Here is a 24,572-nt window from a genome sequence, read left to right as displayed (position 1 = left end):
ATAAATACCATTTCTAGTTCAATTATCAATCCACTAGGAACAAAATGTACTTACACAAGCCATGTCCAAGCGATGCAAGGAGCACTCCTGGCTTTTCCTTGGGAAATGGGGCTGCAAATGTGGCTGTCAGCAATTCTTGGCAGCCAGATGTTAAATGTTTGTTTCACATATGTTAAAGAAGCAAGTTCAGTCTGACAAAGCAGCATCTTAAAATATGAATTACCCAAGAAATATGAAATCCCACTTCAACAGAAGGAGACTGCATTTGGTTTTTTGCAAGTTTTTGGCCTCAAAGTTCCTAGAAGTGTCTTTGCTGGGATAACTTGCAGCTTTAGCGCTGTTTTCTGTTTTGTTTCATAGAGGGAACAGAAACAGTTTTATCATCAAATAAATTATAACAGATGACATTTTTAGCTCTATATGTTCAAGGCAAAAAACTTCCTCTCTTCCACAGATAAAATTTCACTGTACAATGTGCTCCCTGCATACCCACAAATTCCAGTGTTTTGTGATTTACAGCCTCTTCCCCTTTCCTGACCTGAGGTGGAGGCTGCTCTGCAGACCTGCAGGAATGGGGGCCAAAACTTCTCACAGATCCCATAAAACCAGCTCACCAAGTTTAGGTGGATGCTCTGTACAGACTAATGGTGAAAAAAGAGACAGAAGAGCACCAAGGAGGTTCATGCCCAGGTTCAGTTTTGCCTACCATGGGTTTCCCTACTGAAGCAGCCAAACTTTTGATTTTTAAAAAAAATTTTAGAGATGAAGGATGCCTTAGCCAGGAGCACAGCAAAGGTTTGAACAGCATCCAGCTGGAATCTAACCTGCCTGGAACACACTTCTGCCTGTGCTCAAAGAAACAAACTCCTTCAATAAAGCAAATACAATTACATCCTGCTGCAGCCTTCCACCATCACAGAAACAAATAAAACAATGGACACTTCTCGTGTTGGACTTCGGCAAAAGACATTTATTATTATTATTACTGCTGTTGTTGTGTTGCTGTTGTACCTCCTCTGCTCTGCCCACAGTGGTGGCATAAATGCTGTTACCACATTGTAGCTGATGATGCCGGTGTACAAATCAAAATCCATCTTAATTTCAAACTCCATTAGAAACACAGGAAAAAAGATCAACATTTACGAAATGTAAAGGGAAAAATGGTATGGAAAGAATTATTTTTTTTTTTTATTTTTCAAGCTTCCAAGACAGTATTACAAACAACAGAGAGCAAAGTAAAGCTAGAAATGAAATACTTGACAGCATCTGTTTAAAAATTACAGCTAAGAAACCTAATAAAAGTTGAATAAACAGTTACTAGAAATAAAAATTTTTACACATATGATATTTGTCTGGGATTTTTATTTCTTTAAAATAATTCATACAAATGGTTACAGTCACAAACATGATTTTAACCAAAAATATTGCTAGCCTACCACATTACCAGGAAGGAATCAATGTAGGCAATGAAATGCTGCTACTTTTCAGTAGTCTAGTGCCTTTTCCAGATACCACCAATAATATATACTTTAACTGGTGACAAAAAGCACAATGCTCGTTTATACAAAACCTTTTTGTTTTCCTCAAAATCTCTTCGCAAGGTTGTCTTCATTTTGAAATAAGGGAATTCATGCCAAAATTAGGAGAAACTGTTTTTCTTTTGTTTACTAAATTATTCTAAAAAATAAGACAAGCAGGTAGAAAAAACAATGCACTGTGTGGCGTAGAAAGAAAAATGGGAAAAATTCATTGTCCTGAGAAGTTTGCCAACTGCCTCATTTTTGGGCATGTTTGAAAATATAAAAGAAAGGATTTTTAATCTCAAAACTGGTTTGCTGAATGCCTCCCTTATGTTTTTCCTTGTTGACAGCTAAGCAAACAAACCCTTTTTAATGTTCTAGAAACTGTACACAGACAAGTACATTCATGATATAATTAACTACTAACTTCTCTTGCTTAACAAAGAACCCATAGGACACAGAAACAGTGAATCAGTCCACTGGACAGGGACAAACTACAATTTATACGGAGGAAAAAAATGTTTCCAAATCTTCTTTTTGTCTCCCACCTTTTCCTTTTATACTGTATATTGGACCAGTTTCTAAACCAATAATCGTCTCCTCCTGTAAGTTCATGGTTTTGCCTTTAATCAAAATCCAGGGTTGTGTTTTGAGTTGTGTGTTTTTCCACGCTGTGGCTGAAGTCTCCGATGTTGGGAATGCTGTTGTTGGCTACAATTGGTCGCTCGGGTGGTCTCTATCAGCTTCTGGTTTGACAGTTTGGCCGGGGGAAGGAGCATGGGGCGGGTGGGCTACAGCAGGGAGGCCGTGTGATAGAGACATGGGGTTGGGGACTATTCCTTCTACTGCTGCAGGTATGCCAGTGGAAGCCACGCTGACCACGCCCGGGGGATACCTGCTGGGAGGAGAAAAGCAGAGCAGACATTAAAACCAGGAGCCACCTGTGGGGGTCCCAGTTGTGGGTTTCTCTGGGTCTGGATTGAAGGCACTTGAGACAGCAGTTCATGTTCAGACTCAGGTGTTTATTATTTCTTATCAGTAAATCAGTCCCACTACTGTGAATTCAGCAGCTTTTCATTAGAAGGCACAAAATGGCCAACAATCTCTTGTTCCAAGGGCTTTTAAGACTAAACTATCCAATTAAGAAATGACACCTGGATTATTTTCCCTTTTAACCCAATACCTGATCCCTGGAAGCCCACAGTGGGGACTTTTCTGCCCAATTACAAAATATCACCCAAACCCAAGAAGAAGAAGAAGAAAGAAGAAAAAGCATGAAGAGGAAACCCAGGACGACACCCCGTGCTCTCCGTCTTGCTGCCATCCACAACACACTAAAAATCCCCAAACCTAAATTTCTCCCTAAGTGATACACCTGCACTACTCTCTAGAATCTATTCCACACTTCTGTGGATTCTGGTCTATCTTGAAGTCTGGGAAACTTTCTCCATGAATGAGAGAAATGGAGCACCCCCCAGTGCTCCCCTGGGGGCTGGGGCACCCAGAGCAGACAGATGAATATTCCCAGTGCCCTCAGTTTCCACACCCACCCTGCCTCCTTCTAGAGCTACAGAGATGCTTCTTTTGCTTTCAGACCAGTTAGAGACACAGGGGGTTCAGCTCCAGGTGAGATGCCACATTCAGATACTGTTACATAAAGCATGGGATGCTGTATTTTAACCAAATAAGACATGAAAGCTTGCCAGATTGTTTCTTCAGATTTAAGAGCAGGAGTAACAGCACAGCAAAGGAAACCACCTTCAAGTTTTGCTCCTCTCAAAGCATAACCTCATCAAGAAGTAATTCCAGCTGGGTCTGTGCAATATGTTCTCTACAACTTTTCCTTTTTTTCCTCTTTCATTCTCATGCAGGAATTTTAAATTTTCATTGTTGTGGCTTGAAAAAGTATTTGTTTACACGAATTTTTGCAGTCTTAGCTTCCTGACAGCTCCCCCTAAAAGCCATGACACCCACACAATAATAAGATGACAAACTATTGCACCTGAGTAACTTTTTCAGCAGAAAACTTGCCACTGCACTTGTCTGAAGGAGAACCAGTGCCAGTTACACAAGGACAAATGCTTTAGGCAGACTGCAAAAAGGAGAAATGCAAACACAATTTATGGATGGTTTTAAAGATTTCTTTCTCTATCTGGACAAACACCGAGGCCTAAATATTTTGTACATTCAACAAAAGAATCACCCTCTGTTTCAGCTCGATTTTATGATGGTTCTGATGTTATCAGGCTAAAAAAATCTTGCAAATCTACTGCTCCAATCACAAACTTCAGATGTAATTGATGAACACTGGTACTTCACAGTGCTGTATAAAAACAGCTACACATGGGTTTAATAAAAATATGTGGGTTTTTTTAGTCAAATACCTCAAGACCTATTTGAAAGTTATGTCACACTGGCCACGTAGCACTGACCCTTTACCTCCTCTCCTCATCATTAAGTTGCACACTCATCCCTCATTTCCCTCATTCTCTCCTGCTGTACTCTGCCCACCCAAGCATCCTGGTGAGAGCATTATCCATTTGAAAGCCTGAACACAAAAACCACCACTCACTGCAGCTTTTGCTACCCAAGTATCTACCCAGAACTATATGGGACAAAAGGCACTTGTCAAGCTTTTTTCAAGTACATTATTCTGCTGTTGATCTTCTCCTCATCACAGCTCAATCCATCTGGGAATTTCACCCCATTTCTGCATCTTTTCCATGGTAATATGTGTTTGTGCTGCTCATTCCAAATTCCCTCAAGCTGGCAGAAAATGGGTGCAGAACTTAGGCAAGACTCAGGAGAAAAAAGCTGGATGCAAGCACACTGAGTTGTTTTTTTGCTTCCACCACAGAAACATCATGGAGACCACTGTTGGAAACACAGAGCCAGAGAGGCTCAGCAGGACTGACATGGCACAGGGACAACAGGGACACCACACACTGGTCTGGTCACCTGGCAAAGACTCCTACACAGCACAACACTGACTGCAATCTGGGATGGGTAACGAGGCTGTGACTGATCACACCACCTGTAGGCCAGATAACTTTGTTCCCCATTGTACACATATTTACAGGGCTTCCTATGCTAATTCCCTCTCCACAGAGGTTCCTTGGAATTAATTTGCAGTTGCTAATGGAATTAGTTACTTGTTTCAGTAACTCCATTTGAATCTTATTAATCAAATTTGCTTCAATGCCTATGAAAACTGTCAGACAGTATTGTTTTACCATAATTTAATTTTGAAACAGCTTTTCTGTTATTCTAGGTGCTTTGCAAGACACACAACAAGACACAAATTTCCATTTAAAAGTCCAACACTGCAGCTGTTCTCAACACACAATCTCTGCTTTCTAACTACAGATTCCCTGAGTATCAACACACCAAAGCTGGAAAATAATCAAGGAGAGAGCAACTTCTGCAATTGTGTTTTCCTCAGGAAGAAAAGCAGAGTCACCCCTTGTGAAAATGGACAGTGCTGGATCAGAAGCACTAAGAGTTACCTTATGAGCACATCAAACATTTCAAACTGCACATCTGTAATTCTACTCTGACTCCAAATATCCTTTCTGTATGTAAGGACATTCCCATGGACACCAAGTCATAATCACAGGATTCTACCTGCCAGCACCTCACCTCAGGTACAGGTTTCCTACAGACTTTTAGTAACATCCAGAGGCCCTATAATTGCTTTTCTTGTCTTAAAGCCACACAGTGGCAGCAGCCAATATACAGATACCATACTGATCCACAGAAACTGCACTGTACTTGACCACTCCTAACCCTGCTTTGCAATCCTCTTTCTGTAATTTTTGTCCCTTTTTAATAATCATTGTTGCTCAAATCCTGTCTCTGAAAGGGCACATAAACTCCAGCCTCTACCCATGAGCATATGTATTCTACATAACTTTCCCTTTTGCTGCTATTTATTGCTTTTCCAGTCTTTCCATTTTTTCTATTCTTAACCAGCAAATACATCCTTTCCAGCACTTCATGAAGTTCCCCTCTATCTTCCTCCTCTGGCAGCAGGAAGTTGAAATTATTTCCAAGTAGTATGTCCACTGAACTAAATTTTTGTGAAAGCAGAAGTGAGCAGTTATAGCTCTTCATTAATTGATACTCTTCCATCCTCTTCCCCTATGTAGTCTTAATTTAGGAGGAAAAATACACTAGCCCTCTTAATTACAACAGGTGGGCAACTCCAATTTCTACTTTACTCTCATCTATCTTTTAAATGCACCTTGGACTCACTATATCAAGCTCTGTTAAAGAAACTGAGTCTGTCCTAGAAGGGGTTCAATTTTTAAGCACACTCTGTTATCATGCACTGAATCTGAAAATCACCAGTGAATCACCTCAACATGAAATAACTCCTGAATTATCAACATCCAGCCATGCTCATCCAAGTACCTCTTCAGTACTTAGGTATTCACAGAGTCATGGGATGGTTTGGGACAAAAGGGACCTTAGAGATCATCCTGTTCCAACTCCCTGCCATGGGCAGGGACACCTTCCACTGGAGCAGGCTGCTCAGAGCCATATCCAGCCTTATCCTCTAGCTAGGAGGCAGGAATATGTGTGGAAATGTCTATAAATGGTACAACCACTGTTCCTGGCTGTTGGATTTCTTTGTGTCTATGACCTGACTGCTCTGGGACACAGGAAGTGACAGGGGGTTATTTCACAGGCAGCTCAGTAACAAAGACACAGTGGTAACACAAGATCAGGGTATGTTATGCTGCTTCACCAAGACCACCACAAATAATTCCTTCTCAGGAGTACTGTTGATCTTTACTCATGGGATAGGTCCTGTCTGCATGACCTTTAGTGTTGATAGGGTGTCTTGCATTTCACACAGTAAATGGTTTGTTTTCCCCAGAATATGATGATATTCAGATGATCTGGATTACAATCTGCTGACTAATGCTCAATGTTCTTAGCTTGTGATAATATCTGGTAATTTGAGATTTCTGTCCTACATCAAAATACAAGTGAGTTATATATCCAAAATAAAACAGCCTCATTAGTTTTAATTCACCAAAAGAGATATCTGCATTTTTTAACATATCAATTATTATCCCAGATCTTATCTTCTAATGCAATTACATGAGTATGATACAGTTATTAGCACATCAGAAACACTGTACTGTCTGTGAAAGACTCCAGAACTCACTTAGCTCAACATCATCTTGGATTGCAAAGAAAAGATGGGAAAACTTGGTTTGATCAATCAGTTCAAATGCTGTACTTAATCCAGGTAAGAATTAAGCATCAGCAAACACTGCTATTGGAACCAATTCCTTCATAAAACCTGAGCTTCAAATTATGTATATTTTACATTTCATACAGTAGTAACTGCCTTTACCCACATTCAAACACTATTCTATTGCCCCTCCAAAAAGTTTTTAACATTTATTGTACAACTATTAACTCCTGCCTTAAAAATCCTAAAATTAGTTTTATTTTGCATTTTAAAATAATTAAATCAGAGTTTTACAATAAATTTTCTTTATCAAAAAAATGGACTGAAACCATGTCTTAAAAAGCCACTCAGTTCAGTGTTTATCCTGCTGAAATTGAATACATATGGTCTTTACCTTGTAAATCATTAACTCCCCCAAACATTCCTAAGTTAAAATTAATTTCTGGCTGCAAAGCCTGCTTCTGCTGGACTTGTGACCCCCAAAAGGAGAACAAAAAGCTGCATTTTATTTGGGCATGGACCCCTGTTCTTAACTGCCATGACAGGGTTGGAGTTATTACCTCCTGTCCAGCAACACCTGCCTTTAAGCCCCAATTACATCCAGCCATACCCTCACTACTCCAAAGTGAAGTCCATGAAACCAGATGCTGTGTGGATGAGAACATGTGTGCTTGAGCTTCTCATTTAAGCAAATAAAAACACCCTTCTTAGATATTCAGGGCTATGGGCATACTGCCAGAAATAAACATCAAGTGATGTGATCACCAAATCCAAGTTATTCTTTTCCCTTGGTGCACTTATGGCTCCTGATGTGGCAGAGGGTTGTGACACTCATCCCTGACACTCCTCCATCCCTTTCTGATGAGATTATTCCAAGTCACTGGGACAGGATAATTTTGCTTCACTTCTCAGCAGGGCACAGCTGGGTTCCCATATAGAGTAACACAAAATCAGGAATCCCCCCAAAATCAGGAATCCTATGGGGAGTCCTCCTAAAGAACAACAAAGGTAAGCAGATGCATGAGGAAGGACAGTGGAAAGATGAGGATTAGAATAATGAGGTATGACAAAATAGTGAGAGGACTGCACTGCCCCTTTCCTCAAGGCATTGAGGGAAGATGGCATTTGGAGCTTTCTGCCACTTTTCATCCTACTTATGTATAAATATCACACTGAAAAATACAAAAACTGCAGGTGTTTTTCATAAATAAAAATTGTCTGAAGCTGGCTACTAGGAAGAATCTGCTGCTAGAATAGCTGCTAGGGGTAAAGGGACAGAGAATGACTCTGGAGCAAACAAAGTAACTAAGGAATGTGCATATTAGATGTAAAAAATTGCTACCTTCTATTAATTATTAAGACCTGCTTTCACAGTTGACTGAGAATACCTAGATCAAGTCTCTCAAATGCTACTGCTTAAAAATTAAACATATAATTTAGAAAAAGCTATTTTAAACATATTTTCATAATCACCACAGGCTGTTGCACTGTTTTTAATACTCAGTTACTTTTTCTCTCTTGTGTCTGGAGGCCACAAAACAATGTAAGTTTATTACTGCAAGTCTTTCTGTAACCTACAGCTGCACCATTACCTTCAGTAAAGGAATATAACACTTCCACTGCAACACTGGAGAAGATCAGAATTGCTTTACTTGAATATATAAACAAATGCATATTGCTCACATACTAACCTAACAGAAAAGGACTGTAAGAGGATTTATAGTCAGACACAGCATGACTGATATCAACTAACAGAACAAGATTATTCTTCTGAACACAACAATTACAAAACCAATATAGCTGGTGTGCAATGCAAAAGCACTTCAATCATTAATAGGAAAGTCTTTTATCTATTCTTGAATATGTACACTGAATTATGGAGGTATTTCTTCTACCTCTTCAGCACACTTACCTGTATGCAGCACCATTAAGCTCTGGATGAACAACTCCAGGGTCCATACTGGCCCAATGTGTAGCTGCAGTCAAGTGATCTTTGTTAACACAGTTTTTCAGACTGTCTGGAATACGACCTAAGATGAAGCAAGGAAGAGAAAATACAAATGTATTAAAATTGTGTGCCTTATACTCTGAGTATATCTATGTTAAAAAATACTTACAAATATTTGTGTATTTAAATCAATACATAAAATGACACTAAGAGCTTGTTTCTGGTCCTTGCTGTAGCCTTTTGCCTGGGACTTGGGTAATAATGGCTGAAATGCTTTGCTTAATTTTGACTTTCCTGTCTTTCTTTATCTACTGTATACAGGGTCTCAGCAGAACCAAAATCAGTAGGAGTTATCTTTCCAAGAAGCTGTAATTTGGATATAGAGCATAGCTACCAATCAAATTCAGTAATCTAGTCCCCTGCTTTCTGTCCTTAACATCACTTTCCTCCTTTTCCTTCCACCTGTAACAGCAACTAAAAACACTTAATGAAAATACAGAATTCTGAATGGAATTGTGCCATAAACCTGAACACAACCAACACTTATTCCCCGTCCTCCTGAACTTTCCCTTCTTTATCTAAATTGCTCTTCACTTTTATTTACTGCAATGTATTAATCCTCAGCCATGCCTTTCATTCCTACACAAAATGAAAATACACCAGAATTTCCTTTCTTCACTTCTTCAAAACCCTTCCTTAACCTCTGAAGTACAACTGAACTTTTAAGACTGGAAAATCTGTCAACCTGAATCCTCAATTCAGCACTGGACAAGCCTGTGACTGTCTTCTGCAGAACTATCTTCAGCCCTGCTACAAATGACATGAGCAGATCCAACACAGATTTTCTTCATAGCAATAGGAAAATTTCCACCTATTTTACATGGAGAGAGATCAACTGGAACATGTGTTTCTTCTGACATGTTTTAATGTGTCTTCTCTGAAGTTCAATGTCACAGTGCATTTGCACAGAGGGGCAGAAAGAGGTAATTTTGAGTCCACCACTGCTACTGCTGGCAATGGTACTCCAGAAACCCTTTCAAAAACTGACCATGCTCCATCATTAAAGAACTCAGCCTTTTGTCTCCAGCTTCCTACTGGAAATTTGATTAAGGACTTCACTACCTCTGCCTGCTCTTCCTATCCATCAGCCTGGCCACAATGGAGCTGTAAAAAAGCCTTTTTACAGAAGTGCTTTTTGTGCAATGGATACCATCAAATAGGTGTTACTCCATGATTTCAGCTGATGTCCCTGAACCTGCCTGTGCACAACTTGAAAGGGTTTTTAGCTCAGGACTGAACAAGGTGAGGTACATGCCCCATTATAGGTGAACCACCTAGAAATCATCTTCAAAATGTAGCTGAAATCTGAAATATACAACCATCTAAACTTCTGCCAGAACTGTCCACAAATTCAAACAGTATCTTTCTTCTTCTAATCCTGTCTTCCTCTCTGCCCACCTTGTTCTTCATTTTGCTAAGTTCTGTAGGCATGTTCAAAAACCCAGTAGGTTTTTTTTTATTTTAAACTTCTAATGATCTTTTCACTTGCCATGCTTGCCTGTCTCTTACATCCATTCCAGTGGTCTCCTCCTTATTTCATACTTGGAATGATTTAGAGTTTAAAAATATATTTCAAGGTATTTAATCTCTGCTGACTATTTCTGTTTTACATATCACAACATCATTGACTTTTAAGCAACAGCAGAAACACTTAACATTTTTATTGTCAGATGGTAGTCATAGACTTCATTCCTACACTTCACACCTTTTTCCAATTATTCTACGCCCTCTCTTCTTTGTGCTCCCCTATGGTTTTCATATATCCAGCTTTATCCCACATTTCCTGTATCTTTCCTACATTTGTTTCACTGCAATTCAATGTCATTCTCACCTCCTTAATGCTGGTCTCAGTTTGATCTTACTAAGAACCATATGCAAACACTGAAGTGCTGACAGCTTCGATACAAATCAATGATCCAGATCGCTGAGAGCACCATCACACTTGAAGGAACTGTAGGTCTGCCTTCCTGGGCACATATGCTTGGGCTACTGCACAAATTTACCATAAAACTAGCTCTGGATAGCTGGCTCTTCTTTATTTCCAGACAATAGCCTATTGATGGTGATTTGCACATCAATCCTCCCCTACCCAGGTACTGGATGCTGGTTTGTGCAATCTCTCCCAGAGCTATCTGGGAGCAGGCAACAGCTACTGACAAACAAACAAATGTAGCACTGGAGTTCTGGAGTACAGCCACAAGGACCAATTCCAGGAAAAGGATGGTCAGGCTCTTCAGGTCACCTCTAAAACAGAGGGAAATTGTCCAGTAAAGGACAATTCAGCTCAAGACTTTAAGAGGTGTCTTTAATTAGCATCCAGAAGAGAATCTTCTTTCTGCACAGGCTATAAATGAAACTAAATTGCCTGGCTTCTCTAGGCACAAGGCAGGGGGAAAGCTACTGCCAGTGCTTTTTGTGTAACAGAGCAATGTGTTGGCACTGAACTACTCTCAAGGTGACACAGATGGCCCTGCATATCTGCAGAGCCTTCAGACAGTATCGCCAAGGGGGACACAGCAAAGTCCAACTAAAGGGAAAACATTAGTGCTTAATGAATCATTTTCCAGTATGAAAATCCTTCCTTTTATTTTAGGCTACAAGGGATTCAAACCCATGCCAAATGGCTCAGTCCTCTCATTTTATTTATTAGCAGTGCATGTTTGAGACGTAGCTGTTTTCTCTTATGTGAGCAGTTTACAATTACATGGCAGTTATATAACAAAGACACTCTGCCCTTTAAAATGCCAGACTTCTTTAGCAAGGCTTTAAAGAGGGGAACATCTAAAATAGAATAACCTCCCAACAAAATACTGAAAACTTTACGTAGAGAACTGCTCATGACAAGTATAAAGGAGCCTCTAGGAAAAGCTAAGGAAAACACCAGCAATACCAGGAGGACTTGCAGTCAAATCCATCAAAGGGTAATAGTTATATGCAACAAAGAAAAAAGCAGATGATTTTTCACATATAAATACATTTCCTAGACATGAGAAGCACTTACTCTGCAGTGCCTCCCTTCCCTTCGTAATTGCAAAGAACCTCCAAAATTACTTGTTCCAATTCTCAGAATAGACTTTGTGAGCATTTGCTGATTTCTGTATTCAAAATATTAGAAACAAAACCCAAGGCAGCTCCTTTTAGGCATCTTTCAAGACTGAAGAAATAGGTTTGTTAAAAAGAGCTCCACAGTGAAGGAGCCAATAACAAGAGCCATGTGAGTCAGTACCTGTGATCGCCCTTCGGATCTCTCGCGCTGCTTCCTCCCGCATCTCAATCGAGGCTTGTTCACTATACCAGGCTGCATGTGGGGTACAGATCAGGTTTGGTGCATCCTTCAATGGGCCCTGACTAAAGCTAAATGAAAATTTAAAACAAGATCAAATGACAAAAAAATATTGGGGGGGCAAGGGGAAAAGCAAGGTGGGGAATCCAGATTAATTTCTATAACACAAAAGAATTGCATTTCTATTCCTTACTGAGTTTGTTTATAAGTCTGTTAATTTAGTGTACTATTTAGGGTATAAATAAGCAACAATCACTTTTTATAGACTCAAAGGGTGGAACTTAAGTATAGCAGCAACATTAGCTTCTGTCCAATGCACTTACTGTAACTACAGTCACTGCCACTCCAGTTCTGGGGCAGAAATGCATAAAGGAAAATCCAAATTAATTTAGGATGTCATTCCATTTGTCTAGGTCATCACAATTTTACTTTTACTGCATTAACTAACAAAGCTCTTCTCTTTCTGTCAGTGTGACATCTAATCATTTAAAGAAAAAAAAAATCTTACAATTATTTCCAAATCAGAAGTGTGTCCATCAGCAGCCTCAATCCCTTTTGGATAATTCAGGGGTTTTTTATTTTATTTTAAACTATTTTTTCTTTCCCATTCCTTTACAGAAACTCCACAGAAAGAAAGAAATTTACAGATTGTTTTTTAGGGAAAGAAATGAATCTGTGTAAAAGTGTAATCAAAGATACAAAGCAGAGAAACTGAAAAGAATGGAAACTTGCTCCTCCTATTTATTTCCAGTTTTAATAATCTTGCAGTCAACTGCAACAGGGGAGCAAATGTTTTAAGACAAAAACGTGCTTTCAGTGCTGGTCGTAACTCATAAAATGATAGATTTCATCTGTAGTTCAATAAACATCAAAATATCTGGAAAAACTCTTGAATAAAGAGTGCATGCTGCAATCAGGCAGACATGCAGCACTGCAGCAAAAGGAAACTGTGGCTGTAATCCTGCAGCTGAATCTCTGCACAAGGCATCTCCATGCAGGAAATGGGGCTTCCTAGAGGAGCACTGGGCCGCTTGTGCAGATCCCAGATAGGAATTGGGAAAAATGTATGGAGCTGCAAGTCCCCTGAGCTGCTACACTCTGGCTTTGCATAGCACTACTGCATTGCAATGACTACCTTTAGGAGTAAATGAATCCAGGGTATGCATAAATAAAATTAAGTCTTTGTGACGTGGCATTATGCCTCAGTAGATATAAAAATTCTAACTAAAAGGATATTATTCTATTTTTTCAAAGGTTCTATTTCCCCCTCAAGCTGGAATGAGAGATACTGTCCTCTTTCCAGTCTTTGCAACCTGCCCTAAATCTGTTCTTCTTCAAAAACTTATGTGGATTGTTCCAGTTAAAAATAACAATTTTCCTTGCCCAGCCTGAAAAAGGCTTGTCACATGCAAGGACTAAGCTACAGCAGTCTGTTCTCAAGCCTCAAGGACAAATGAAATAGGCTCATTTGGATGAGGAGAGCTGATATCTCAATGCCAATGCCACTTAGGGGAGTGGTGCATTTCTGCCTGAAACACTGGACTTCGTAATTCAAAAACTCAGGCTTGTGCTACCAGCGCTGCTACTGACAGTAGAGTGACTACTCCCCTTATCAAGGGTTAAACAAAATAAAACCTGCACCCTGACAGCCTTCCTGAACCTTTTTTTGCAACCTCTCACACACTTACGGCTTTCCTGCAGAGGCAATCTGGACAAATATCTATTCCTTCAGAAAGGTGTCATAAAGCACTTCTCACACCACAGCTCAGTTCTTTGCCTTTGAAAGACCCTGTTCAGACATCAGTTGCCTCCAGAACTGCATCAGTGGCAAAGATGCACTCTACTCAAAGCCATGGCCAGGATTTGAACTCAGGTTCCTTCTGTTTCTACTAAATAAACCCACTGTTTTTATTTTTCCTTTTAAGGAATTAAATTTTGCATGTCACTTTTTTCACTTCTAACCACATACACAAACTCCATCTACATTTGCATTAGTCCAGTGCTGCACAGATTCATGTTGCTTTGCTAAGGAATATTCAGCTACCAAATAAACAGAAAACTCCATTTACTTGTTGCTGTTGATTGTATCATGCACTAAGACTTAAAAATAAGAAAGTGAACAAAATAAAAAGAAAAGAAAAGGAAAAGCACCTGAATGGTTCTGACTCATGTACATCTAAGGCTGCCCCTCGTATCCTTCCTTCCTTCAGGGCCTGTGCAAGTGCTTTTTCGTCTACTAACCCACCTCGAGCTGTGTTGACCAGGAAAGCCCCTTGTCTCATCTAGGGAAAGTTAAAAACAAGAATGATGAAATAAAAATAAATGAAATAAAATCGTTGTGGCATTATTGTTTACTCAAAAGAAGCATCCATTACAACAAAGGCTATTCAGCTGGTTTGAACTGTAACAGTTGTCTTCCCTTTCCATTGGAAAGTACCACCAAATGTGATGCTTCTAACATAAAATGCTATTTCACAGCACTTAATAACCTTTTGTTTCTTGTAAGTAGTGTCATTTAATAGAAGTGTTGTTTCAGATATTGTGCAGGAACATGATCAAAAGATACAACTGTGCATATGAAAGTGACAGATCATTTTATGCCTTTTTATTTCACTGTGAAATTGCATGAGACAGAAACTACAGCACATTCTTAAACAAATTCATATTTTGTGGCTTTCAACTTTCACACAAATAAAAGCCTACATGAATTTTTCAGAAAAATCAATGCTTTTGGATTTTCAAACACTTTTCCCTTTAGTTGCCAAAACACAGTAGATGTATGCATTATTTATTTTTGTTACTTCAGCTTCCTCCTCCCCTGTGAGACTTTTCAAATAAAGGTCTAAAGAATCCTTCTATTATTCAATTAAAAGGCATGAAAATGAATTTGGTTGAGAACGCTGTGTGCCCAGGAGAGAAGCTGTGCTGTGCATTGTGCAGATTAGCATTGCAGATGACACTACAATCAGTAGAGGGAGAACTACAACAATTTACACCATAATACATCCACAACTGGAAAACAAAGTGGCAGTTTAAATAAGAGAAATGGTACTGAAATAAACATAAATTACAACATCCTGCTTCCAGCCACCCTGGTATTTCATCTTTGACAGATGTCTCAAACACCTCTGTGCATGAAGGAAAGCACATGAAGGGCAGGAACCATGGAGAAGATGAATAATGAAAATCTCATTTTGCACCAACTTCATCTCTCAACATAAAAATAAGCAAACCCCAACATCTGGACACCAACTCAATTTCATGAAACCTACACATCAAACTAAACTTTAGGTAAATGGATCCTTACACTCAAATACTGATTCAAAATGCCAAATTCATCAACAACAATGAAGTTTGAACAAGTTTTGGTTGTTTTTTTTTAATGAGGTCATACAGATTATTAATATGCACATGCTTGCAGTGTTTTATAAATTAAGAACCCACCCTATTTTACTGGCCAACTCTCAAGGTTTAATGTGGCCCTGCCTCTCTCCATTTGCAGACTCCTGGACCTACAGGAGATCCACCCATACAGCAAACCAAACTCCACTTACAGGAGCAGAACTAAAGGATGCTTCTCTCGGCTTTATATAATTAATTTGGGAATCCCAAAAGAAACTGGGGCAGGGTCTTAAGCTGGTCTGGTAACAAGAAGAGATTCCTTATGGGAACAACCACTGCATCACCAGTTCTTGGGTCAGCTGCAGGAACTGTACCAAAACCAGCACAGGTGGGCTCACCCAAGAGCCACTCACAGCTGTGCAGACACACCATAAAGGCTTGTGGGAGATCATACACCCTTCCCATTTCTGGGAAAAATGGTGATTTGAGTTGTAAGTACAGCTTGGTGTATTTACAGGCCCTCTGAAGGACATGAACATTTTAGTTAAAGTGAGCCCAGCTAAAATCTTCTGTCCAATCTATCAATCAATCCTGCTTGAGTTTTTATTTTAGGACTATTTACGCAACTCCAGAACTAGCACTAAGACACTTTCAAATCAAACAGAACATGTCTGCATAAATGCATTCTAGAGGGAATGAATGATGTGACTCATGATAAACTGTCAGGGTGGATGCAGCTGGAGATGATCCTTAACAATGGGTGGAAGCTTGAAAGAGCTTCACAGCTGGAACTGCTGACGTCAGTTAAATTCACCTACACTGAACCTGCAGAGCTGCTTTATAGAAGTATTGTGTTTAAACTGCAGTTTCTTCTCAAATCTGTATAACTAAAGATGACCTCAGTCTCAAGAGCACAAGTTCATTGAAACACTTCTCTGAGCTACTCTGGGACTACAAGGACAAGCAGGATGGTTTTACAGAAAAATGATTAATTCACTAGAAAAGTTACTTAAGAGAAGACAGACACCAAATTTTCAAAGACACTTGAAGTGTATGTCATTTCAGACTCCACAAAACTCAGGGTGAGACTTCAGAGAAATGAGATGTACCATACTTCTCTGTACTTTGTTTAAAAGCTGGTTATGACATGAGCATGCAGTATTGGAGAAAAAGGGTATGCAATGCTCTCTAAAAATTCTAGGCCAATTCCAACATCTGTCAGCCTAAATCAGAATATGCTCTACACACACTATGCAGAGGGGTTACAATTTCATGGGTTTCACATCCACTTTACTATCCAGACTGCCTCACCAAAACTCCTACCCAAAGCAAGAACTATCATCTAACACTTTAATTAATCCTTGCTTTGATCATGAAGGTTAACAAATAGGAAGATAAATGCTTACTTAAGACACTTGCCAGTGCAGAATTTATTACAGGCATTTAATTTCAGATGGCATTACTCAGTTTTAACATGTTTTCCTCTGTTTGTTTCTCTGATTAATGCACTGTGCCTTCTCCAAAGCTCAACACACTTCTCTGCCTCCACTAAAAAACTTCCTGTGGTAAACTGGCCCCAGTTTCACAACTGCTGTATAATAAAGTGACCAATGCTCAGTGGCCCCACAGAATTCAGTGTGATGCTTTTTGGGTCTAGATGTCTGCTTGAAAAGACACCTCACCATGTAATAACCACTGAATGTACCCAGCCATATAAGAGAAGACAATATTCAAGGCACGGTGACAGAGCTCTGGTCTCTTTGGTTTCATTTTAAGCTTCTTAATTTTTTAGAGTTTTACATCCCAAATCCTGATTTCATGTTGTGATGGATTTGCAAAACCCCTGAACTCTCAAATCAAGAAGTGTGTTGTACTGTCAGTTTTCTGCCCTGATCCTACTGGACTGTGGAATATGTTCAGTAAGTTCTTTAGTTCTTAAGTTCAAGAGTAGCAGGTACAAACTATTTCTCAGAAGACAAACAATGATTTACTGTAGAAGAGTGCTACTGTCATTGTTACCAACATATAAACCCACTACATTTACATATAAAGAACAGCCAAATAATCTATTCTATCTTAGGGTTTCATTCCTCTACATTGCCTCCATTCTTATGTCTCAGTGTTTTACTTCTGGCTGTTACCCACACTAAAGCTGGAGTCAAACTTTTTCATAGAGTGTCTGGCTTCTATTATCAAATTTTTCAACTTTGGAGTAGTTACTACACCCAAATTTTGAAATTATTTTATTATTTTGTGTATTACCTACAATTTTATGGAGAAGATAGTACTAATTCCAGGAAACATTATTTTTCCCTGGAATGCAATGCTGTAAATGAGCTCCATCCTTGAAGTGCTCTGTGAGCATCGGGACTGAGCACAGGGGGGAGCCATTTAGTCATAATCCTTAAATTGCATCAAAGGAACTCAAGCTGAGGGACAACAGTGAAAGGCAGAATTGCCACCTGAAAATACACATGTAAAGGAAGAAGCTACTACAAGACACAGAAAAAGTGCTTTTACATCAATGCCACTTCATTAAATCTGAGTAAGATTGAGAAGAGTGAATGATTTCCACAAATGCAATGTTACTGAGCCAAAAAGACAATAAAAGCAACAACACATAAACAACCAGCTAGTTCCTAATCAATTATAGACCTGTTTGATCTTAGAGCAGCAGAAGAGAAAGATTTCTATCAAATGAGAATCTACCTATTTACAGAAATAAATGCTATACAAAGTTGGCAACCAGCACTGGTGTGGAGGGCACCCACAGAGCTCATTACCTGCTTTATGGTGAAGTCATTAATAAGATGATGATTGTGTTCATTCAAGTTGCAGTGCAGGGTAACACAGTCACTGTGGAACAGCAGGTCCTGCAAAGTGCTCACCCGCTGCAGTCCCAGAGCCCGCTCCATGCCATCCGAGAGGTATGGGTCATAGAAAATCACACTGAAGCCAAAGGCTTTGGCACGGAGAGCTACTGCTTGCCCAACACGCCCTGGAACAAGAGAAACAGCCATGAGAGCAAATTGAAGCAGCTGGTGGGTGTAAGGTGGCCTCCTCCTGCCCAAGGGGAACCCTTGTATCAAACCCTAATGCTTTGTGCAGCCACTGCAAGGGAGAAAAGGGAGGCGTCTCCCATCCCACTCAGAATCATCACTGGGATCAGAAATGGTACATCTGGGCTGTTTCACACTGCCTTGAAACAAAGCAGGAGGTTTGCATCTTTTGTCACCAGATACGTGAAATGCCAGAAGATGTCACATAATCTACAATAATCTGTGTAACGCAAGGCTTGCCTGCTGGGCCTGTTTATGGCCAAACACCACTGCCTGTGAACACATCCTGCCAGGGGCTTATCCTTACCCATGTCAAACCAGCTGGCTTTAATAAAAAGCTATAAAATTAATCCTCAAAAATGGGTGCAATAACAGATAATTTGTTTAATCTGAAGCACAACCATTCTCAATACATGGAATCTCCTTTCTGGTATTATCTCTCATTTTGAGTAACATCCTTCCAGCACTAAAACGCTTACAAGAATCCTGTCATCTAAGGCTTTAAAATAAATTTTATTCAGCTACCTGAGTGATAAATAAACACAGTTGATCATATGGCATCTAGTTAAGAGGACTGCAGTCCCACTTGGAACAGACACTGAACTTTGCTTTTCTGTTCCACTTCCCGTACTGTCATATTTCAGAGCTGTGCCCAAAAGTGCTGTATGGGCATGACTCCACATGTACTAGGAGGCATGTACTCCCCTTTGACACTCCCAGTAAAACAGAGAGGGAAAAAACCTCTGAGTACATCTAATGAGTTACAGGCATTTTGAAGAGTGAGAACTAAGACGCTTTTCAAGTTAGAAGTTAACAGACCAGATATTCACATTAGAGTTCTACAAATGTTGGATAAAGATGTTTCAAAAGCATCACTTGACACACCATAATAACAATGCCTAATTTGAAAAAAAAAAAAAAAAACAAACAAAAAAAGTCCAAAAGTTTTCCTTTGTAACATCTAAGTTTGTTCAAAAAAGCATCAAATCAACCCAGGGAAATCCCATCTCTTTCCAATTGTGCTTGAAGGGATTTCCCTCTGCTTTTCAGTTTCTCTTTGAATAAACTTCAGAAGCCACAGAAAGAAAGGTTTTTGCTGATCACTTGAAGTGAACACAGCAATTCTGCAGTGCTTAGTGACAGATGTGCTTGGAATATTAAACAGTATATCAATCTGACAGGGGCTGTCTGCTTTTCTTTGGGGACACCAGGTTAGAATACTCCTCAAAATCTTTCATTTCAACACTTGCATGCATGTTATTTGTTTGCTTCCAGGCTGTTTTTATAAATTTGAATTAGAAAATTTTCAACACAAACACTGTATTGTTTCCAAATTTTGGCATGTTCACAGCTCAAGGAATCAGTCACACAACTGTAAATATTTTTTATTTTTTTAACAAAGCATATAACTATTACTCCAGCTCCATTCATTTTCACATGCAACGTTCTGTCATCTGTTCCTTTTTTTTTTTACACTCTTTACAACACTAATACCTGAGGGGATTCACAACAGCAAAATCTCTTAAAACAGCCTCTCCAGTTAAAGCTACACTTCATTCACCCCCACCCAGGCTAATAAAACAAAGCTTTCTTCAATGGGCACAGAAGTTTCCTTCAAAAACACTAGGGAATCACATCTCTATTTCTACCCAGAATTATCCTATTACAAATATTTTATGGGATAAAACTCTTCTGCAATTGGCAATTCATATTTAATCTTAGTCATTAAACAGGTACACAACTGGACACAAGGAATTTGCCAATTTTTTTAAAATTACCATCTGACATAAAGAACAACCACAAAACTATGACCTTTTTTCCTTTCCTGAAAACCTTCTATTATATAAGACTCTCCTAGGCATGAGGGGTGGTTCAAAACCTACCTCAACATACTGAGGACAATACAGCACACAAAGCATCCCACCTTTGGGACAACTCCATGTTAAGAGCATATCAAATTGTTATGAATATTCATGGCTGCTTCCAGGCAGGGCAAAAATCTTAAGTTCAAAACCCTAAATTAACTTATTAGCCAGCAGTGTGAGAAAAATGCAGAAAATGAATGCTGCATACAATTGCAAAAAAAAGCAGAAAGCAACAAAAGTGTATTTTCAAGGAAATCAAAGTTCTAGCAAGGTCCATTCATCATTTCAGAAGAGAGATTCAAACACCCAAGTCTCCTGTTACAGCCTCATCCATTCAACTCCCCCACAAGTCTCCCAACTCCCCTGAACCCACATATTTATAGGTGTGTCTGACCATGACCCTGCCAAGGACCTGATCTGAGTGTGACACTACAGCAGCTGCAGGTCAAGGACCCTGCTCAGCCCTTGGGCAATGCACACTCATCTTATGCTGCTATTGCAAAGTTTTATTAAATGACCTTGATACCATGGAAATGATGATGATGACCTGCCTGAAGACTTCCACAGAAAGAAAAAGTGCTTTCACTTAGCAGCTCTTCCCTGCCTGTGCTGCAGCAGTGGAGAATCTGGGTAATATTTCCTCCTTCTTGGAGAACTCTGAAATGTGGAGAGTGCTGTTCTGTTACATTTCCTGCTGAGCACATTAAGAGAGCCAGTAGGACTGCTAAGAGTAGATCATTTATTGCACAGTAATACCACCCAACTCTTAAGCCTTATTTACTTATAACACAGGTTAGTAATTTGGCCAAGCATCTAGGTAGGGCAGCGGGACTGTTGAGAGAATAGAGCAGGTGAGGAAAGACAAACTGAGTGATGACATTCACTGTGATGTGGAGACAAATTTATTTAAAAGAATTTCACCTTTCTTGGGTGAGGAAATGCATTAGTCATTAGTCATCAGCATTTCTCACTGAGAAGGAAGGGAAAGGGAGTGCAACTTTACTGCTGTAAAATTGTCATTAGAGCAGAACCAGGACCAGAAGTCTATTCATCCAAGTACCAACATGCTGCTGCTCATAAATATTCCTCCTTTAAAAAACCCACAAACCTCTATATTTCTAGATACAAGGTGAAAATGCAGCTTTTTTTTTTTCTTTTTTACATGTGGGACTGATTATCCACACTTGTGATGCACCACTTAAAATGTAGGACACTGGACAGTAATAAAGATGAAAAGTGACAAAGGCAGCTGTTAAATGATGTGATATTATTATTTATGTAAGGCTCAGAGAATCAGACACTTCACAAAGACAGAAAGAGGCACGGGCTGTGCCCTACGGAGCTCAGGGGCTAACCAAACAACACAACAATGACTGATGGGCTCCAACAAGCACATGAAGGAGGTATTATGCTGTTGAGTCTCTGCTTATCTTCAAGCTCAATACAAGCAGAGGATGAGAAATGGGGTTAACTTTAAAGGAGGAACACAGAGTAATAGGATTAAGCAGGACAGACCAAGTGTCAAAGCAGGAATATGCATGAGAGGAGGGAAACAGAGTGGGTGATGGAAAGAAGGCAAGTGAGTCACGAAACTTGGCTAGATCAGTGGATAAGGAAGTGAGTAGCTGAAACTTTGGAGACACAGTCATTCCCTAGCACAGAGATAGGCAAGAGCCAGGGTGTTTCTCTTTGGCAAAGAGCAAAGCCCAGGAGCAGATGTTAAGAAGGTCTGCAGTTAGCTGTTGCAGCAGCAGTGATAAATTTAAGCTACCCACTGCTGAAGAGACCACAAGTTTTAAGACAAGAATAGATAAAGACAGTTGTGGTTGAGAGGAGATGATCACAGACACACCTGGAGGACAAAGGACAGAAACTGAGACATGACAGAAGCAGAGGAAAGGGCTGAGCAACAGATGATGAGAACTGTTTATTTTGTGTGTAATATATCCACTTTATAGCATCTGGGTGGATCATCACTTCTGACACTGACATGCCTAAATAATAAACTTGAGGCAAAACTCCACATGTGGGGAGAGGCCACTAGTGAAGAAACACAACCTAAGGACAAGTCTTTGGCTGTAAATGCATGTTTGAGTCTGAAAGTCAAGACAGCTAACCTCTTGCAGAAAAGGGTGCACATCACAGCCTAAGTGCCTGAAGTGCTCACACAGAAATTCTGGTAGATCTTCTAAGTCTACATTTTTACTCTTCATAAATGCAGAGATTCATAGGAGTCTGTTAGAACATGTCTGACTGAAGTGTTGTGTCTATTCACACATATGCCTGAGAAGGAAGTGTGGAAGTTTTCAAAAGTGACCTTACAATTTAGTATTCTTTGAAATTTTGAATATTCTATGGTATGAAATAGATAGGAACAACAAAAGGCTGGAGATAATGACTAGTCAAAAACCACAACAGAAGCGTGCCCTTAAAAATCAGATTTTACTAGCCTTTTTAGTGTAACATGCACACAAAAGGCTTGCTTTTTAAAACAAAAACCAAACCCTAGCATTTCGTAAAGCTTTATACACATACTGGCAATCTGATTACCCATTTATTCCTCTATACTTTTAAGTCATTGAGAACAAAACCAGCAAAACTCACTTAAGGAAGTCAATGATGAAAGACTTTTTCTTTCTAATCTCAAGTCTGAATTTGTTCAGTAAAAACACCAAACTGAATGACAACAGAACAAATATCTCCAGCAAATGTGCAAACTGCATGTGAGCCAAAGCTTAAGTTTCAAAAACCAGGTATGCATTTCCATTTTGGAAACACTGCAGGCAACTGTCTATGATTTGAGTACAGATGCTGTGACTGTGAGGACAATAATCACTGTGTGTTTTAATGAGATGCATAATTACATTAGTGTAGATTTGAGAAAGCAGCTTCATGACTAACTTCTTGAAAATCATATTTTAAAGGCAATTCTTTGATTGTGAAGATGGTTCTGGTGTAGTGCATGCTCATTTAAATGAGCACTATGTAACACCAGGCTATTTTCAGCTTCCAAAAGTAAGAGTTCAAGGCTGGAGTTACTTGACAGCAACGTGTAACTGGAGCAGTCATTTAAATATGATGCTTTGTTGTCAAAATCATATTACTAATTCCTGTGGATGAATAGCACAGCAATTACATCCACAGTCTATCAGATCTGTGTAAGACAAGCACATGACTGAATAATTTTTATATAGAAACTGACTTGCTTGTTTTTCTTCTCTACTTCTGTAACAGACAGTAATTAATTCATCTCTAGCAAGCCTGTCCATCTGTTGGATGCTGAAAAACATTTAGGGTCACTCAGAGAGGTAAGTAGGTGATTTTATTAGGTCTGGAAACATTTCAAAATTTCTTGCCTATATTCTTCCTCTCATTAGAGGTGAAATACAATTTCAGATCCAGCTCAATCAAATGCACACAATAACTGCTCTGCAGGGTGTTACTGAAGCAAAGACTTTTTAGTTATGTAAAAAACTGTAAAAGGAAGAAAGTCCAAATAAAACCAGATATGAAAGGGATATATATATATAAAGGCATATAAGATATATAGGGGATAAAACATACACATGGAATTGGGCTGAAGTAGCAGGACTCTTGTCCTGGAAAAGGGAAGTGATGGTGTCTCCTCTTACAAGTAGGCAATATGGCAACAGAAAGACAAAGAAACTCAAAGAATTGAGAGAACATTAGCAATAAAATAAGTTTTCTGAGGAAAATGATTTTGTCTAAAGGGAGAATATTTGAGTTATGTAATCTTCAGGAATGAATGCCTGACATGGAGTGAACAAATGTTCCATTTTTACAGCTCAAACCTTCACTTTATTTTTTAAGCAAGGGGCAGCAAAGAGCACGAAACCACGTCTGAAGCCAACGTACCCAACCCAATGATGCCCAAGGTCTCCCCTCGGATGCGGGCAGCTCCCGAGGCCACTTCCCGGATCTGCTCCACGCTCTGGACCCTCGTGCCCTCGCGCAGGGCCTGGTGCAGCCAGGTGGTTCTCCTGTACAGGTTCAGGATGTGGCACATGGTGGAATCTGCCGTTTCTTCTACGGAGGCGGCTGGCACGTTACACACGGCGATCCCTGCAGGCAGCAAGGAGAGGATGCAGTTGCCAAACAATGCTTACTTTTCCCATTTAACAGCAATGCAGGAGCAGGATGGTTAAAGTCACACCTATTTCAACATGTCTTGCACAAATACTGAGTTTCTGACTGTAATGGCAGGCAGAATACCAACATAATAGTTGACAACTATGTGCCAACTTATTTCTGATTTTTTATTACTAATT

The 24,572-nt window shown here is 39.5% G+C and overlaps 1 protein-coding gene across 6 annotated transcripts in view; it reads right to left on the bottom strand.

The window, feature by feature from the left end:
• Window positions 1-947: 947 nt before the first annotated feature.
• Window positions 948-24,572, bottom strand: part of CTBP1 (C-terminal binding protein 1) — a 236,545-nt gene continuing 212,920 nt past the window's right edge. For 5 of the 6 annotated variants that reach the window (XM_059845360.1, XM_059845366.1, XM_059845362.1 and 2 more), the window contains 6 exons: window positions 24,160-24,366; window positions 18,143-18,357; window positions 14,169-14,299; window positions 11,961-12,088; window positions 8,639-8,756; window positions 948-2,418 (listed from right to left, as the gene is read on the bottom strand). In XM_059845360.1, the coding sequence (XP_059701343.1) occupies window positions 2,232-2,418; window positions 8,639-8,756; window positions 11,961-12,088; window positions 14,169-14,299; window positions 18,143-18,357; window positions 24,160-24,366 (986 nt within the window). In that variant the 3' untranslated portion in view covers window positions 948-2,231. The remainder of the gene's footprint in view (window positions 2,419-8,638; window positions 8,757-11,960; window positions 12,089-14,168; window positions 14,300-18,142; window positions 18,358-24,159; window positions 24,367-24,572) is intronic. The other variant, XM_059845361.1, reaches the window with a different exon arrangement.

This window comes from Haemorhous mexicanus, chromosome 4, assembly GCF_027477595.1.
Source record: "Haemorhous mexicanus isolate bHaeMex1 chromosome 4, bHaeMex1.pri, whole genome shotgun sequence".
Classification (NCBI taxonomy): domain Eukaryota; kingdom Metazoa; phylum Chordata; class Aves; order Passeriformes; family Fringillidae; genus Haemorhous; species Haemorhous mexicanus.
Note: the sequence above shows the minus strand (reverse complement) of the source record. Positions and strands in the feature narration are given on the sequence as shown.